The 17,153-nt window shown below is 40.4% G+C and overlaps 1 protein-coding gene across 5 annotated transcripts in view; it reads left to right on the plus strand.

Moving 5' to 3' along the window:
- The window catches only part of PIEZO2 (piezo type mechanosensitive ion channel component 2), a 203,256-nt gene that overhangs the window by 63,381 nt on the left and 122,722 nt on the right, over positions 1-17,153 (plus strand). For all 5 annotated transcript variants that reach the window (XM_079982831.1, XM_079982834.1, XM_079982833.1 and 2 more), the window contains exon 3: positions 1,896-2,021. In XM_079982831.1, the coding sequence (XP_079838957.1) occupies positions 1,896-2,021 (126 nt within the window). The remainder of the gene's footprint in view (positions 1-1,895; positions 2,022-17,153) is intronic.

Raw genomic sequence — 17,153 nt, forward strand, 5'->3', positions numbered from 1 at the left:
AGCAGAGGCTGTAGCTTTTTAAAATATATGATTTATTTTACATCTCTATACACTTGGAATTACATGGAGAGGACTAGATTTCACAGAATTCCATCTCCAGGGTGTCTCTTTTTGCTTCTCTCACAGCTTCATCCAACTTGAGTCAAGAGCAGTCAGCCATGCTGCCCAGTCTCTGGGTTGCAGCCTCTACAGTCAGCAGCACCTTCTGTTCTTTGCAAAACACACATACACTCTTTTCCTGTTACCTCACTCCCAGCCCATCACCTTGGTAACCTGTCAATTCTCCTGTCTCTGTCTACTCCTCAGAGCTGGGGTGGGGAAGGACAGTTCTTTTGCATTGCCAATGGCCCTCAATGGCCCAGTATTGTTTCTTGATGGCTCTGCATTTAACTAGCCCAGCCAGGCTGGTTTGCATGAGCCCATCCAGGAATTCCTTGTCTGTCACAGGTCTACAGTTTGCATTTTCCCTTCCTATCCCAAATATTAGCTACATTCTGACATTCATTAATTTCTTGGGTTTAAGGGGGTCTCCCCACAAACCTATATCAGTATTTATTTTTAGCATGGCTTATATTCCAGTGGCAGCAGTATGCCTGCCTGCACCCAGTCTGCCCACCAGACCAATCTACTCCTGCTTTTATTCCTGTACTGCACATGTACCTTCCTGCCATAGTTGCTATTGCCACCAGAGAGTGCCACCGTCACAAGAAAACAATGACTGTCAGCCACGCAGTCCTACATTTGCATGACCAAACCACAGAGCATGGGCCTAGAGTAAAGTTCTAAAGAGCTGTGCTATCCACCATATTTTGTTTCTGGCTTGTGCCTGCCTGCCTCCACCTACTCTGGTGGAGGTAGAAAGGCTTTGGGGGCCCTAAATGATTGAGACACAGGGCTGTGTGGTTTGCAGGAAAACCAATTTCGCAGTTCACATACTAATGAGTTCATGCTACGATGCCATCCAGTGATAGACATGCATTATATTAACCCTAGATTTTATTTCATTCATGTGCCTTACTTGATTTGAAGTAGATACATGACAAGTTTGCTGTTTGTATGTTTTGAATTTTGAAAACAGTCCTCTGGAAATAATGAGAATGGTTATGCTGCAAGCCTTGTCTGACATAATATTTTGTTAACAAAATGGGTAACTTGCTTAGGCCAACTTATGAGTTAGAGAGTGTAACTGGCTTGAAGGGTGGAATTGTCTATTGATGCAGAGGATGCAGCTTCTAATACTATTCTGGGCACAAAAAGCTCTCCAAAAAACACCCACAGGAAGTCCTGCAAAAGGTTTAGAGTGAATAGGATTTTTCCTCTTACTTAGCTCCTGTTTTGTTTGGATTTCTGAATCTAGTTGATTTTTTAAGCATGCGTTTTTTACTACATATTTTATCCGAGCTTCCTTCTCAAGAAAGAAAGAAAGAAGATACCTTAGATTCATATTAATTATTCTTTTTTGAATCAGTACATTATCATAAGGAATGGAAAAAAGGCAGGCTTAAAGATTTGTTATCATATATTATATGCAGCAAGGAAAAATAAATGTATGTGTAATCACACTTTAATTAACATATAGAAACAAATGTGTGGTTTGTGTATCATCAAAACAAATGTTTTATCTAATATTTAATTGAATTGGCTTGAACTGGCTTGAAGGCATGATATCCATTTAGCCTAATTTATCCCATATGCATAATGTAGAATATAACAGTGAAGATAACACTGATTGGAACATTGTTGGAAGTATTTCTTATTTGTGCTTTTTTTTAAACTTCATCTGCCTTTACAATATATTTTATATGCATAAATATTTTAGCACTTCTTGCAGTTTTATCTATGCCAATGGTTTTTGTCACATTAACTAGCTTTGAATTGTGTTTTGTGTCTTTTAGGGCATACAGGCCGGTTACTAAAATCCTTGTGCTTCATGAGTCTAACATTTCTGCTTCTGCACATCGTATTTCAAATCACAATAAACAGCCTTGAAGCTGGTAAAAGTATTAAACCTGATTATAACTGTGAGTATCCTTTTTATTTTTCTAATGTTCTTCACAGCTCTTTATGTAGGAAGGATATTGTGACCATCAGCAATAGTGGTTTTGTTGTCATGGTTTCTAGGATTCATCATAATTCTGCTTTAGGAAAGTGCTTTCTTTAGGATTATGGCTATGTAATTTGTAAACAAAATTAAGTTTTTCAAACCTCTCAAGATGCATTTCTTTCACTTCCTTATTTAGTTTTCTACTATGTGTAAAAAAATACCGTATTTTTTGCCCTATAGGACGCACTTTTCCCCCTCCAAAAATGAAGGGGAAATCTGGGTGCGTCCTATGGGGCGAATGCAGGCTTTCGCTGAAGCTTGGAGAGCGAGAGGGGTCGGTGCGCACCGACCCCTCTCGCTCTCTAGGCTTCAGGAAGACATCCGCAGCCTAGGCAGCCCTGCGGGAGGTCCCGCAGGGCTGTCTAGGCTGCGGGTAGCAGCCTGCTTCCCGGAGCATCGGGCGCCCTGAAAGCAGAGTGCCCGGCGCTTCGGGAACACCTCTGCAGCCTAGGCAGCCCTGCAGGAGTTCCCCGCAGGGCTCCCCACACTGCGGATAGCATCCTGCCGCCCTCCGGACAGACATCCGCAGCGAGGGGAGCCCTGCAGGAGTTCCCCGCAGGGCTCCCCACGCTGCGGATAGCAGCCTGCCGCCCGGCGCGCAGGGCACCCTGAAGCAGAAAGCCCCTCGCGCCAGGCACCCCACAAGCTCGGGGGACAGCAGGGAGGCGCAGCGCCGCCATCCCGCTGTTGCTTGACCTGGTTCGGTTTCCCCAACCTGCTTTTGGGGGGAAATAAAGGGGGGAAAATTCCCTTTATTTCCCCCCAAAAAAACTAGGTGCGTCCTATGTGATGGAGCGTCCTATGGGACGAAAAATACGGTAGCTACGTGTAGTTGGATATTTCTTCTATAGAACCTGTTGAAACTGAGCATAACTGCTGCCCTTTTGGTAGAAAGGGGCCACACTTCTGCAGTAAGTTCCATGACAACATCTTCTAGGGGGACAGTCATTTAGGGTGCCTGTAATGTTTGCCTCTTTGTCATGACCAGAATATGCATTTATCCAGTGTATGGTTATTGGCTATTAAAGCACAGTTACCTTTGGGTATTCCTCTGATTGCTTTCTCCATTGAAAGATCACCTGATAGTGCATTCTCAGTATGAAATTTTAGGGTCGGTTGTTGCCACTTACAACAATTAATTTGAGATTTCCAGTTTGTTTGACTCCATGCCTTCACTGTACACTCATCCCTGCCCTTTCTGCAGAGTTTATTTCAAGAGATAATCATATGAGTGGCTTGCAGTTTTCTACCATTGTCAGATAAACACCAGCATATGGTATTTCTTTCCAAAGCCTCTAGGTTGTGCATGGTGCCCTTTGGCCTCTTTTACAAGTTGCCATGGCATATTTTAGATTTGTTGCCTAGTTCAGTCTTTGCTGCTTGGTGCCCTCTGGTTTTTTTTAAATTCACCCCAGTGTTAAAACATGATGAGAACTGTAGTCCAAAACATATGGAAGGTGTCGTGCTGGGGAAAGCTGACTGAGTGTTACCCCATGATCAGATACAGTTTCACTCTTGTTCTAGAGGAATGATTCATTCTGAAACAGATGTTTCCCAGCTCCTGTTGACACTGACCCTCAAAAAGTTGTTTTGTAACCTCTTTGATATTAAGGTACATTGTAAGAGTGCATGGTCTCTTAGCTAATAGAATGGAAGATGGAAGTGGAAGTGCAGAAAGAATGGGAAACATGCTCTCTAGATACCACTGAAATTTTAAATCTGTTTTTAAAAAGGTAAATGTAAACATAAATAGAGCTTGACTGCATTCAGTTTTAACATTTGGTTAACTTGCAAGGAAAACATGAACTATTGGTGCCCTACTCTGCTGACAGTTGAGTAAACTCAGTCCAGCTATTTAGAAATATAGATGCCTTTGAAGGAAATCTTGTTTTCTTTTAAACCATTAAGGATTATCCATCAACAGTAAAAAAAAAAAGAAAGAAAGAAAAAGTAATGTATCTTAAAATGCTTAGATTTGTAACACATTTCTGGCTTTCTAAATTTGGATTTATTGTTTGGATTTAATATTAAGCATCATTCTTATAAACTAAGTGGAATGAAAACTTTATAGGTATGTAAGGAGTAATGAAGCATACGAAATCTTTCCAAAGCTGCAGTCTATTTCAGAAGTTTTCTTAGAAAAAAAGAAAGCTGTCCAATCTAATATTAGCCTGATTTTGTTTTGACAGTTAAATAGACCTACCATATATACTCGAGTATAAGCCGATTTTTTCAGCACATTTTTTATGCTGAAAAAGCCGCCCTCGGCTTATACTCGAGTGAGGCAGCAGCAGCGGGAGGAGTGGTCTGAAAGGAGCCCTTTCTCGCCCCTGCCCGCCTCTCGCAGGGGCAGGCACAGGAGCCGTGGTTGGGAGAGGTGCTGCGCTGCACTGCGCCTCTCCAAACCGCGGCTCCTATGCCTGCTCTTGCGAGTGGAAGAGGCGGTGGCAGAGGGACAAGCGGCCCGAAAGGAGCCCTCTCGGGCTGCTTGTTCTTCTTCCGCCGCTGCCGCCACCACCAGGCTTGTGGTGTGGTGAACCGGCTTATACTCGAGTCAATAAGTTTTCTCAGTTTTTTGTTCTAAAATTAGGTGCCTCGGCTTATACAGTGTATAAAAATTGTCATGTTATTACTTTTAAAAATACACTACAAGGATGTAACCATTAAAATTGTTTTTCAGTTTATAAACAGTGAAATAGCAGGAGTTGAACAATATTGGTCCTAGTGATTAATAGTGGAAAGAAATTTTTATGAATGATTTTTTCCAACCAGCAAATTCCTAAATAAATGGAATGTGTTTACTACCCGTCACTATAATTTTTTTTGATGCAAACACATTTTTTTTTTTTTTAGATTTTCAATATGTACTATGAATGGCTTCTATGTATACTTATTTATCTTACAAATAATTTCCCTTTCTTTACATTATTGCCGTTATAGGGATATCATTTCAGTCACATAAGAAATAATTTGAAGATAAGCTTTTCCTTTTGTCGAGTATAAATATAATGGGTGATGTGTCCAACTAAGTGATATTCTGAGTAGACCCTTGAAATCAATGGACAGGTCCATTTCTTTTAGTGGATCTCCTCTAACAAACATTAAATATCACCCAATATAAATGTCAAAGTTTATTTGGGGGTAAGATGCATGAGTGTGTGGGGGGGGTGTATGTACATTTGCCAGTATATTCCATTTGAGAGCCAGTGTGGTGTAGTGGTTAAGAGTGGTAGTCTTGCAATCTGGGGAACCGGGTTCATGTCTCCGCTCCTCCACATGCAGCTGCTGGGTGACCTTGGGCCAGTCACACTTCTTTGAAGTCTCTCAGCCCCACTCACCTCACACAGAGTGTTTGTTGTGGGGGAAGAAGGGAAAGGAGAATGTTAGCCGCTTTGAGACTCCTTAAAAAGGGAGTGAAAGGCGGGATATCAAATCCAAACTCTTCTTCATATCAGTCTTGCAAAGGAATGAATAATAATTGCAACACTTAGATTCCTTGGTTAATATATACTTTTAAGGATAGTGTGTGAACTACAGAAAGGAGAGGGAATTGAAAGCAGAAGAAAATTAAAGGGCTACATGTTGACTGACAAATCAGGGAAATGGATAAAATGAGTGGTGAACAAAAGCATGAAAGTTGTGTGGAAAGAGATAATCGGAAAAAGAGATACTGGGTGGTACCTGGCTGAACAGTTCTGCTAGTGCAAGGAGTTTTTGCTGCTCAATAGAACTTCCTCACCTTCTCCTCTCTCCATGTGTACTGTAAATCTTCTCTGGAGGGTTAGGAGAATCCCCAGAAGTGAGAAGAAGAAGGATTTGGATTTGATATCCTGCTTTATCACTACCCTAAGGAGTCTCAACATTCTCCTTTCCCTTCTTCCCCCACAACAAACACTCTGTGTGAGGTGAGTGGGGCTGAGAGACTTCAAGGAAGTGTGACTAGCCCATGGTTACCCGGCAGCTGCATGTGGAGGAGCGGAGACGCGAACCCGGTTCACCAGATTACTATGAGGCTTATGGTCCTAAAATCTATTTTTAGTATTCATTTTAAAGTGTAAAATAATATTTTAGGACTGAGATGCTATTGCAAAATCAGGAAGTACATAATCCGGCTGATAAATCCTCAAAGCAAGTTGAGGAATGCCTAATTAGGTTGGTCTGATGCAAAAAGAGAGAGAGAGAGAGAGAGAGAGAGAGAGAGAGAGAGAACAAATTTCTTTTCCATTCTTACACTTTGCTCAGAACCAACAATCAGAACACACAAAAAACTATCTGAAAGAAAGCTGCTTTAAACTTCCAACTGTCTAAAACTAGGAGCAGTGGATGTTTCCATGTTCTCTGCATAAAAGGAAGGAGGGAGTATCTTCTTTTAACGCTTTTCTGTTGCCACTGGAATGTAACCAGATACCATAAGGTCTGCTCTGTTGCTTATAGAAATGTTTATTCCCTTTGGGGGATTTCTTGCAGACTGTTTTTATGAAAGTGTTGTATTACAATTGTTAACAGGAAGTGTGGTTTTACCTGCTCTTGATCCTATATTTGTGTGCTCCGTGGTTGCTGGTAAGGACTAATTTCATCGAAGTGTGCTTTCCCCAAAACCTCCTGTTTAAAGATAAAGAATGTGTGCTTCCACACCCTGCTTTAGTATAAGAAACCATTACTGAAACAATATGATCTCTTCTATAAAGGAGTGATATGTCTTGTACTGGGAAACAAGCACATATATTTATCCTTGCCACATATTAAACCATATGGAAATTTTATACTTTGGGATATTTGTAGATTAACCAAATTTCATGAATTTTGATTAAAGGGAAACCCCAAAAGTTCAAACATTTAAAAAACAATATTCGAAACTCCTGGCTGGGTGGGAAGAGTTCCATATAAGAATTTATAGCTGGATTTTTCAAACATTTATTTCAAGGGTGGCCTCACATACATTATGGTAGTAGTCCAATCTAGAGGTCTCCAATACAGAGCTCAAAATACTTTTACTACTGTCTCATTAGTCTTTGGCAGAGAGTCCTCGTCAAATTCTGCAACTACAACAGCATTATTGACTCTCTTCTCAGAAGACAACTCAGAGAAATTGTAAACACTTACTGCCTCATAGGCAGCAATTATTATTATTTAATTGATTTCTGCTGGCTTAGTGACTTGCCCAGAAACAAGTGCATTTGTTGTTAGTCAAACCGCTGTGTTAGCAGCAACTAATTGACCTCCCTGGGGTGGAAACTTAGACAGTGTGTATGGAGGTCCTGGGCCGCCCAGATGACAAGACCTCGCCCCCCTCGGCCTCACTGATGTGGTCCAAAGGAAAGCAGAGCAATACGTTTGGCACCAGCTTGGCTGTAGGAGTTGCCAGAAGAATAATGTATCAAACTATAGTAATTCATCTGGAGGCAGAAAAAGTGTCTCATTAGGGTTTAAGGGAAGAAATTAATACTAACAAAACTCAAGGGCTGTCATTTTGACGTGTAATGAATGGCTCACTATTTGCAGACTGTATTTGCTTCTGCTTGTTCAGTAGTGACAATACTAATTTTGATGGTACAATACAACTGTGGTGTCGGTATGCATCTGTGTCAGGAGACTATGGACGAATGTGCCTTCAGGGGTAAAGTCAAACTGTTGGAGAGTTACAGTGCCTGCTATGGCTGTAAAGACTGATGCCGGAGATACATGTTTGGGGCAGACGAAGGTATCTAATTTTGCATCATGGCATTTCTTCTCTCTGCAGTCCTCCCAGAGGTCATTCCTCCTCTGGTCTCTGCTGTGGATACACAACCTGACCTTCTCCAGGCACTGCGATCATCCCATATGTTACTAGCCTTCATGTCACATTTGCAGACATCTTTGCAATACAGAGTTGGTCTGCCAAGAGGCCTATTGCCTGAAACCAGCTCCCCATAGAGCATGTCCTTGGGGATCCTACCTTCTTCCATTCTGTGTACATGACCAAGCCAGTGTAGATGTCACTGAGCCAGAAGTATGAACATGCTGGGAATATGGGCTTGGGAATGTGATGTAAGAGTTTTGAATCAATGCTAATAGTCTAGCAGCTGAGGCTGTTTGTACTCAGTGCAGATAATAAACTTATCTAAGCCCATTGTGGGCTTTCCCCTTATGCAATTGCAGTCGCATCCAGGGAAAACACTGCTGCCAGGCGACAACAGGTTGTGTACTATCAGCTAGGCCTCATCTAATTATCTTAGCACTCCACTGGGCCTACATGAGGAAAGCCAATCCTTAGCATCCTAGGCATCCTGATAAATATACTGCACATCCCAGGACTCCATGGGCATGCATGCTACAGCAATGCTGATTGCACCATAGAGAGAAGCCTCACTCTGAAACCTCTAGTGAAAATGTCATGCCAGAGCTGACCCACTGCCAGGAAAGCTTGAAGGAAGAAAAGCAGAGTGGGTTAGGGTTTAGGAGGTCACAGTGAGATTGCTTGGATTTGCAGGGGATGGTAGCAGGTGTTCAGACCATGATTGGGATATGCTATAAGTACAAGATATGTAAACATGACAAATGTAAGAGGTGAGGGTGGTGGAAAGAATATCTAAACACATCCCCTAAATGCTTGAAAACTCAGCTAAGTCTCTCATCTTGTTTATCATGTTTACCTTGTGGAAGATGTAAACAGCAGATGTTTCAGAACATGTTGTGCCTGACCACTGACTAGCTGTTGTTGTTTTGGGTGCTATTTGTATGCCTTTCGTTAACCAAATACACACGGTTTTTCAAGAAGAGAGTGAATGCTTTTAAAAAGTCATTTTACTGCTAGGACTACCTATGCATCCTTCAGATTCCATTTAATGCTAAGAAATTCAGTCTTCAGTCTGCAGAGGTACTTCACATTCTTTCTCTCCCAGCCTTCTTTTTCCTTCAAGGCAACCTTTCTCCAGCTATTTCCTAAGCTTAATAGCAGCATGGTGGTGGTGGGACACTCCATCAGAATTGTGGAAGAGCGAGGGAAGCTTTACAAGAGAACCCTGAGCACATATAGTTTACTTGGATCACTGCCTAATAATCTCCTTGAACAAACCTTTCTGAGTTGCCATTTCCCTTGTTACTTGCTCAATCATAGCAGTTCGGGTATGGCTAAATATGTCTGCCAATATGGCTGGATTCCTTCTGTGTGTGAAAACCATACAAAGAGACTCAGCACATTTAGGTCATCCATAGCTTGCATGCTTGTAAATATACTGGAAAGCTAAACCATGTGGGCAGAAGTCTATCAGTGTACCTGGGCTGGTATGGGAGCTAGGGGCCATGTTTCCCTTAAGTGACACTGATCACCAGCACTTGAGTGTTTCATTTCTGCATGTTTCTCTGAACATTCCCCCTCAGCTAAATGGTAAATTGTTTATACCATAAAAGTACTTAATTCGTTTCAGAGGTCCGTTCTTAACCTGAAACTGTTCTTAACCTGAAGCACCACTTTAGCTAATGGGGCCTCCTGCTGCTGCCGCGCCGCTGGGGCCCAATTTCTGTTCTTATCCTGAAGCAAAGTTCTTAACCTGAACCACTATTTCTGGGTTAGCGGAGTGTGTAACCTGAAGCATATGTAATGCAAAGTATGGAAACTGTGACCCAGATCTAGTTTTAGTTCATTAACAATACAATGGTATCTCAGGTTACATATGCTTCAGGTTACATACGCTTCAGGTTACAAACTCCGCTAACCCAGAAATAGTACCTCGGGTTAAGTACTTTGCTTCAGGATGAGAACAGAAATTGTGGTCCGGCAGCGCGGCGGCAGCTGGATGCCCCATTAGCTAAAGTGGTGCTTCAGGTTAAGAACAGTTTCAAGTTAAGTACAGACCTCCGGAACAAATTAAGTACTTAACCCGAGGTACCACTGTAAGTTTTATACAGAAAATACATGTTTCTGCTATGCAGTGTATATTTCTTTGCATTTTTAAGACTTGCTTAAATTCTCTTCCCCACCCCACTTATTTTTTGCCTCTCAGAAAGTTGTACAAACATTAGTATGACAGGAGTAGAGGGAAGTTGTGAAAAGGATGTATGATGTCATTCATATTGTTATCTGGAATGACACAAAATACATGTGCCGACACATCTTTGACATTTGCCAGAAGGCGGGGGAACTCATTTGGCATTCTAGCTTTGTTTTATGCAGCTGTATATCTGATTAACTTCCTTTCTTAGGTATTTTTCGCAGATGAGAGATTTCAGCCAACATTTCAGACAGCACACCATGATTTATAAAAACATGTTTGAAAGCTCTCATCATAGTGCTTTTTAGGAAGATGATATGAGATAGCGGAATGGGCAGGTGTGGCACTAGGCGATATGGTAACAGGAAGATAGATTTCTTTTACTATTGAAAAGTGATTGAGAAGTTTTGTTCTGGTAGAACAAACCTTTGAATGCCAAATGCTTTTTTATTAGAAATATTTAGAGACAGTGGGAAGTGACATCCTTTTTTTAACAGAGTTTTTATTTTATTTACTAAAATATTTATGCACCATACTTAATCTAGGCAAGGTCACACAGGGCTCTACATAGGCATCAAAACAAATTTCAAAAAGTGATTAAAATATAACTTGCCATCAAAATATTATCACTTTTAGATAAATCTCTCAGAAAGGTCTCTTGTAAAGAATGTTTTAGTCTGAAGTTTCATGTACAAGAATTTCACATGCATTTGGAACTTTCTTGGCTGCTTAAGCATTGTGTTTATATTAATATTGGTTTGTGGTCATGATTTTTTTTTTTTTAAAAAAAACTAGCATCTGCTTTGTACACATTTACTTTAACAAAATGTGTCCCCGTATTTATATCTGTGGAAAGTTGCAACAGAAGGGCAATTTTCTCAACTTGATACAACAAGTGAAGGCCCCTGCCTTAGTTAATAGTACTAATTGGGTAATCGGATCTGCTTCAAACTGGAAATGGGGTGTAGGCTGGTGTTCAAAGAAGCAGTGAAATAATGTGAAAAAATTCATTTTGTAATGAATGAAGGCATTCATCAACTGCTGAGGCATATTTTTGATACACCTTTAGAAGATATTCTTGGCCACTCTCAGTATGTCACCTTGAAGTTGATTATTAAACTGAATTATTTCAGATGTTGATGAGCACAAAATGCTCATATTCATGCCTTATGCAACTACATGAGTAATTGCAAAATAAATATAAATCACCCAAATGATTCTTCTTAAAAAAACACGCAGTAGATTAAACCAAACCCTATCAGGGTACCTCCATGTACAAATATTTGCTCCTGTTCTCTTACTTGTACACACATAGGGATACCATTGCAACATTGGAGAGCCCTTTTTTCCACATTGGGTTGTATAAAATCTACTTTGACACATATATATATATTTTAAAAAACTCCTTTATATAAACACTGAGGCAAAGAAGCCCAGACATGGAAATAAAATGTATAATAGTATGTCTTGTGGAAACGTAAGTTTTATGTCACAGCTGTGTGTAGTTAAACACTAGACCACCACACCCTACAGGTGGAAATAAGAAATTGAGGGGCCATTAAAAACCAACTTTGACTCCTTAACTGTAGTCTATGTTTTAAAGAATGATGGCAGGTCACTTTACTCTTTGACTGAATCTGTTCTTCGTGAAATTTGAGTCTCTGCACTAGTGAAAGGATCATGGTTGTGTGTTATGAAACTTTAGATTTGTCTTAAACCACCACCAACCTGTGGGGTCTTGAAAAGCAGGACTATTAATCTGGGAGTTCTGTAACCTGTGTCTGTCTTTTTCTAACAGTAGCTTTGCCCAACAAACCCCAAATATGCATTCCATGGTAACATGACCATGTGAGTGCGTGAAGAAAATATAATGATTTTATATCCATATGTTACTTGCTGCATACTTGAGCAGGCATTTTCCACTCTAGCATGATTAAGTGATTGATCGTTAGTGCAAAATAAAAGAAACTAGAAAGGTGTGTCCATGTTTTATGGAGTTTAATAACCTGTTATAAAGAATAAAATGATGATTCAGGTTAACACATCTGTGTTCGTAACGGAGAACTTTCCTGAACCTACAGTATATTGGGTCATTTGGACCGCCCAAATCAGCAGTCAACTATAAAAATATTAACTTGTATTAAGAACTGATGGGGTCTATAATAATTTTTGTGTTGATTCTTGTGGGGTCTCACATTTTCTCATTTATAGTAGGTTGCTAAGCACCTGGTCTAAACCACTGAGCCTCTTGGGCTTGCCAATCGTAAGGTTGGCAGTTTGAATCCATGTGATGGGTTGAGCTCCCGTTGCTCTGTCCCAGCTCCTGCCAACCCAGCAGTTCAAAAGCATACCAGTGTGAGTACTGAGTAATAGGTACTGCTGTGGCGGGAAGGTAAATGGCCTTTCCATGTGTTCTGGCACTCATCAGAGTGTTCCATGCACCAGAAGCGGTTTAGTCATGCTGGCCACATGACCCATAAAAGCTGTCTGCTCCCTCAGCCTGAAAGCGCCACACCCCATAGTCAGATTCGACTGTCCAGGAGTCTGTTACCTTTACCTTACCTATATTAAAAAGTGCATTCAGCATAGTCTCATCAGCCCTCTTGGGTTGAAACACCGCAGTGTGTTTGAAGTGTATGAAGTGGTACAGGGCAAGGGGACAAAACTTTACATTTTTATGCCCCGTTGGGGTTAGTTATAACATCTGTGTGTATAGGAACTTGCACACAAGCAGTCAGGAAGAGCTGCTGTTTGACTTTGTGCCTTGCAATCATTGTCACATTGAAAGAAGAAGAGTTTGGATTTGATGTCCTGCTTTATCACTACCCTAAGGAGTCTCAAAGTGGCTAACATTCTCCTTTCCCTTCCTCCCCCACAACAAACACGCTGTGAGGTGAGTGAGGCTGAGAGACTTCAAAGAAGTGTGACTAGCCCAAGGTCACCCAGCAGCTGCATGTGGAGGAGCGGAGACGCGAACCCGGTTGACCATATTACGAGACTACCGCTCTTAACCACTACACCTCACTCCCTGGAATCTTATCCTAAATGCTGGGGGGGGGGTACACTTCTGAATTTCCAGGGTAATTATTTTAATTACCCCTCATAGTCAACTGCTTCACTCATTCATTTTTGAGGAGTTGAAATGGGCTTCAGCCAGTGAAATGCTCTGCATGTAAAGTATTACAACCTGAACAGCTAATGCTCAGTTATTCATTGTCTGAACCACTGGCTGGAACTATGATGCAGCTGCTCACTATTACTCATTGCTTTCACTTTGAAAAAATATATTGCTGGTAGCAGTTTTTCAGAAACCTTTGGCAACTGAAAATGAAGTTCAGCCACTGGTCACATTCAACATGCAGCGTATTTTATTCCTTTTGTTTTCAGAGTATTGAATTGATGAAACACACTTCAGTGTAGTCCTGTTTAAAACAGCATTTGATTTGGTGGTGTTGAAAACTTCGTTTTGCTTTAGATGACTGCCGTTCCTTTGAAGAAGCATTTGAAAACAACATCATAGAATTATATTAGTGCAAAAGGCCAGATTAAAGATATAGAAGCCGCTATGTTGACGCAATATCTTAATAGCAAAGGCAGCCAATGTGGTGTCACCCATGTGTTGTTGGACTCCAGCTACCACCATCCCTTACCATTAGGAATTGTAGTCCAGCAACTTCTAGAAAGCACTATCTTGGCTACCCCTGTCTTAAAGCTTCAGCCCCAAACAGCAAGTCATAAAATTCTCATTCGAGAACTCTACTGAGGAATTGCAAAGATTATATTGCTTCATTTTCATAGTCCAGACCTGAATGTTCTAAACGTCCTTTTAACTTGAAAACACAGCCAGATATTGCATGTCCTTGAATCTACCACTTATGCTTAGGATATAAAGTTCAGAATTATTTTGCTGCTTTAGTCAAAGACTTTTCCAGTGTAGCATATTGCTTTCCAATAAATGCACCTGATAAACTCACAAGCAGTGCAAATAGTGGTGGTTGGTGCTGTTTGTTGGTTTGCTATAATAAGTGTATATTCCCTCTGAACATATAGATAGCATGTGTGCAGTGTAGATATTAATGAACTTGTGTCATCAGCTGTGCTCTGAACTGCAGGGAATAACATGGTGAGAGCATTATGATGCAGATTTGAGCTAGAAAAATGAACTCTTAAGAGTGGGTGTTTCCACACCCACATACCCTGTGTAATCAAGCCCTGAAAAGATAGCTTGTGTGACAGTTTTTAGAGCCTCTGCCTTTTTCTCTTTGCTTCTAAAGATACTGTATTTAAAGAGAAATACTAAAGCTTGTTTATAAAAACATTTAAAAAAAAAATATCAGTACGGTTTCTTCTTCTTTTCCTGAAGTTCATGATGCTACATTCTGGAGTATTAATATTGAAATTGAAATTTGCTGCATTGTTTATGTTAAAGGGGCAAGCATAAGTTAAAAAGCTCATATCCTGCTTTAGTATTGATTTAGCCTTTTAAACATCTGGCAGGAACTAAAAAAGCTTGGTTTTTTTCCTTTTTGGTTAGTTTTCTCAATTGGAAGCCAAGTTCTTAAGTGCGCAATACATTTCCTGGAATAAATTCGTTTGAACCCAACAGAAAACCACCTTCCTTCCTAGCTGACCTGATTTACCTCTGTAGTTATTATTACATAGATAATGATAATTTTTTTCACTATTAGCAATAAAATATAAGGAAATACGGTGCACAGTGCAGTTAAAGTTCATATTTATTTAAATAGTTGCAAGTGGAATACAAAAGTAGAGCATAAAATGCCCAATATCAATTTAAAGACTAAGATACAACATAAAAACCAGTAGAACAATATCACAAAAACAAATCAAAGTAGGAATTTGGGGATCACTGCTCTGATATTCTGTATCAAGTAAATTTACCCCAATGATCTTAATTCTTACAGGTCTAAACAGGGAAAAGCAGGCTATCAAGTACCTTAGTCCTGAGTTACTGTGTTAGTAACAAGATAATTGAACATGACTCAGTAGTTCATCTCCAGCCAGTGCAGTTCCATCATCACAACTGGTGTGTGTGTGTGTGTGTGTGTCCAGATACCTCTCTCGACAATCTGGCTGCAGCATTCTGCACCACGTCAAATTTCAAACACATTGAGATATTGACTGGGATAAAAATCTCTACTTAGAAGGCTTGTTGAAAGACAAATTTATTTAACAGGCACTGGAAAGACAATAAGGATAGAACTTACCTAATATTTAATGGGCGGGGGTTCCAAAGGCTAGATGCCACCACACTAAAGACCTGGTTCCAATACCATGCAGAATGGACCTCCTGATAAGATAATTTCTGTAGGCTGCCCTCTGCTGCAGATTGTAGGGATTGGTCAAGTATATAAAGGATGAGATAATATTTAAGGTATCCTAATCCCAAACTCTATTGGGATTTGTATACCAGTGCTAGTACCTTGAATTTAGCTCAGTAGCTAATTGGCAGCCAGTAAAACACTTTTAACAGTGACTTAATATTCAGGCTGATGCATGCTTCGTACATGGGTTGGATAGGGCCCCCACTTTTCTTCCTTATGCCATCAGTGAGCAGTCAAGCTGCTGCATTTTGCAGCTTCATGTAGATGTTAAATAACATTGGAGGCAGGATGGTCTTTGTGGCACTCCGCAGCACAACTGCCAGAGGACCAAGAGATTAACACTGATTAACACTCAGTGTTAATCTCTGAAACCACCCCTAGAGACAGAACCAGAATCACTGTAAAACATTGGCCCCAATGCTCATCGCACAAGCGGCAATAGCATCAAAAGCCGCTGGGCAGCTGAGCTGAAAAGTTAGAATTTTTCAATAAGATTGTGAGGAAAGGGACCTTTCATCAGACAGCAGGAAGAGAGACATTGTGTGAAAGCATCAGTGGAAGACTCTTGGAAGCGAGTCTTGATTATTTCAGTGGAGGTTATTTGCAAGTATCTGTTATTTGGATCACAGAGAGGGGATATGAAACAACTGTAGTTCTGCTTGCAGATTTCCACGATTTAAGTGTAGTTACAACCTAAAACAATGGAAACTGAGAGAAAATTACTATTTTTATCCTTCAGTGTAGTTTCCTGTATTGTATTGGTTTTGTTGCATTTTGCAGTGATGGCTTATATAGAAGTGACTGTATTCAACATTGGTTATTATTTGTCGAATTACTCAGCTTGCTTATATGATCCAAAAATCAGCCACTGTGGTAAAGATTCTCTTTCACTGGATTGCAGTAGCTTACAAAATGCTAGAGGGTCTGCAGCAGAAATGTGACTCATTTTCTGCTCCCACAAGTGTGTTTTTCACACATATATTAAATATTTCCTTGGAAAAACTGGGCCACCCTTGTGCTTTTTGTTGATCCCTGATTGATAATGTCTGTATCGGGTCTCAAATGTACTGTCCTTCATATGAGACTGGCTTCTGTAGGTTCATAGGACTTTTTCTTTCCATTAAAAATATTATTAAAATCATCCCAGGAGAACAGGATGCAGTAGACATTCCAAAGAGAGCCCCTCTGTTATAAATCTACCAATAGTTTATGAGCTGTAAAGTTTGCATTATGAAAAGGGAATTGGTGCTCTTGCAATTTCCAACTCCTGATGCAAAATCCATCTATATGTAAAGAAATAAACCTGCCAAAAGCACTTCAGCCTATAAAACAGCAGTTCCCCAAGTGTTTTAATAAATGGTCCAGCAATTTGAAAGTTCTCTTTTTCTTTTACCCTGATAGCTGCCTCCTCCCTTCCTTTCTTCTTCTCCCTTACGACGATCATGGTCCTAGTAACTTCTGAATTATAAATGCTTAATCTGCATGTATTCCAGGCTTTGCCTGTGCATCCTAATTCAGTATTTGCAAGTCATAGGGTCTAACTAGATGCGACATTAATTGTGCTATATAAATGTCATCTGGGGTGATCCCTGAGCAGCCACCAGCGCATGGAGGTGGGGAAGTATATTTGGTTTGTTTCTGACCCCAGTGAGAGGAATGTCACAGAGGTATGACATTTTTTAAAGAAAATTTGGTCTAGAGTTATGTATCTCTTTTACCCAATGCAGCTATTAA

The sequence above is a fragment of the Podarcis cretensis genome (genome assembly GCF_951804945.1).
Source record: "Podarcis cretensis genome assembly, chromosome: 7".
Classification (NCBI taxonomy): Eukaryota; Metazoa; Chordata; class Lepidosauria; order Squamata; family Lacertidae; genus Podarcis; species Podarcis cretensis.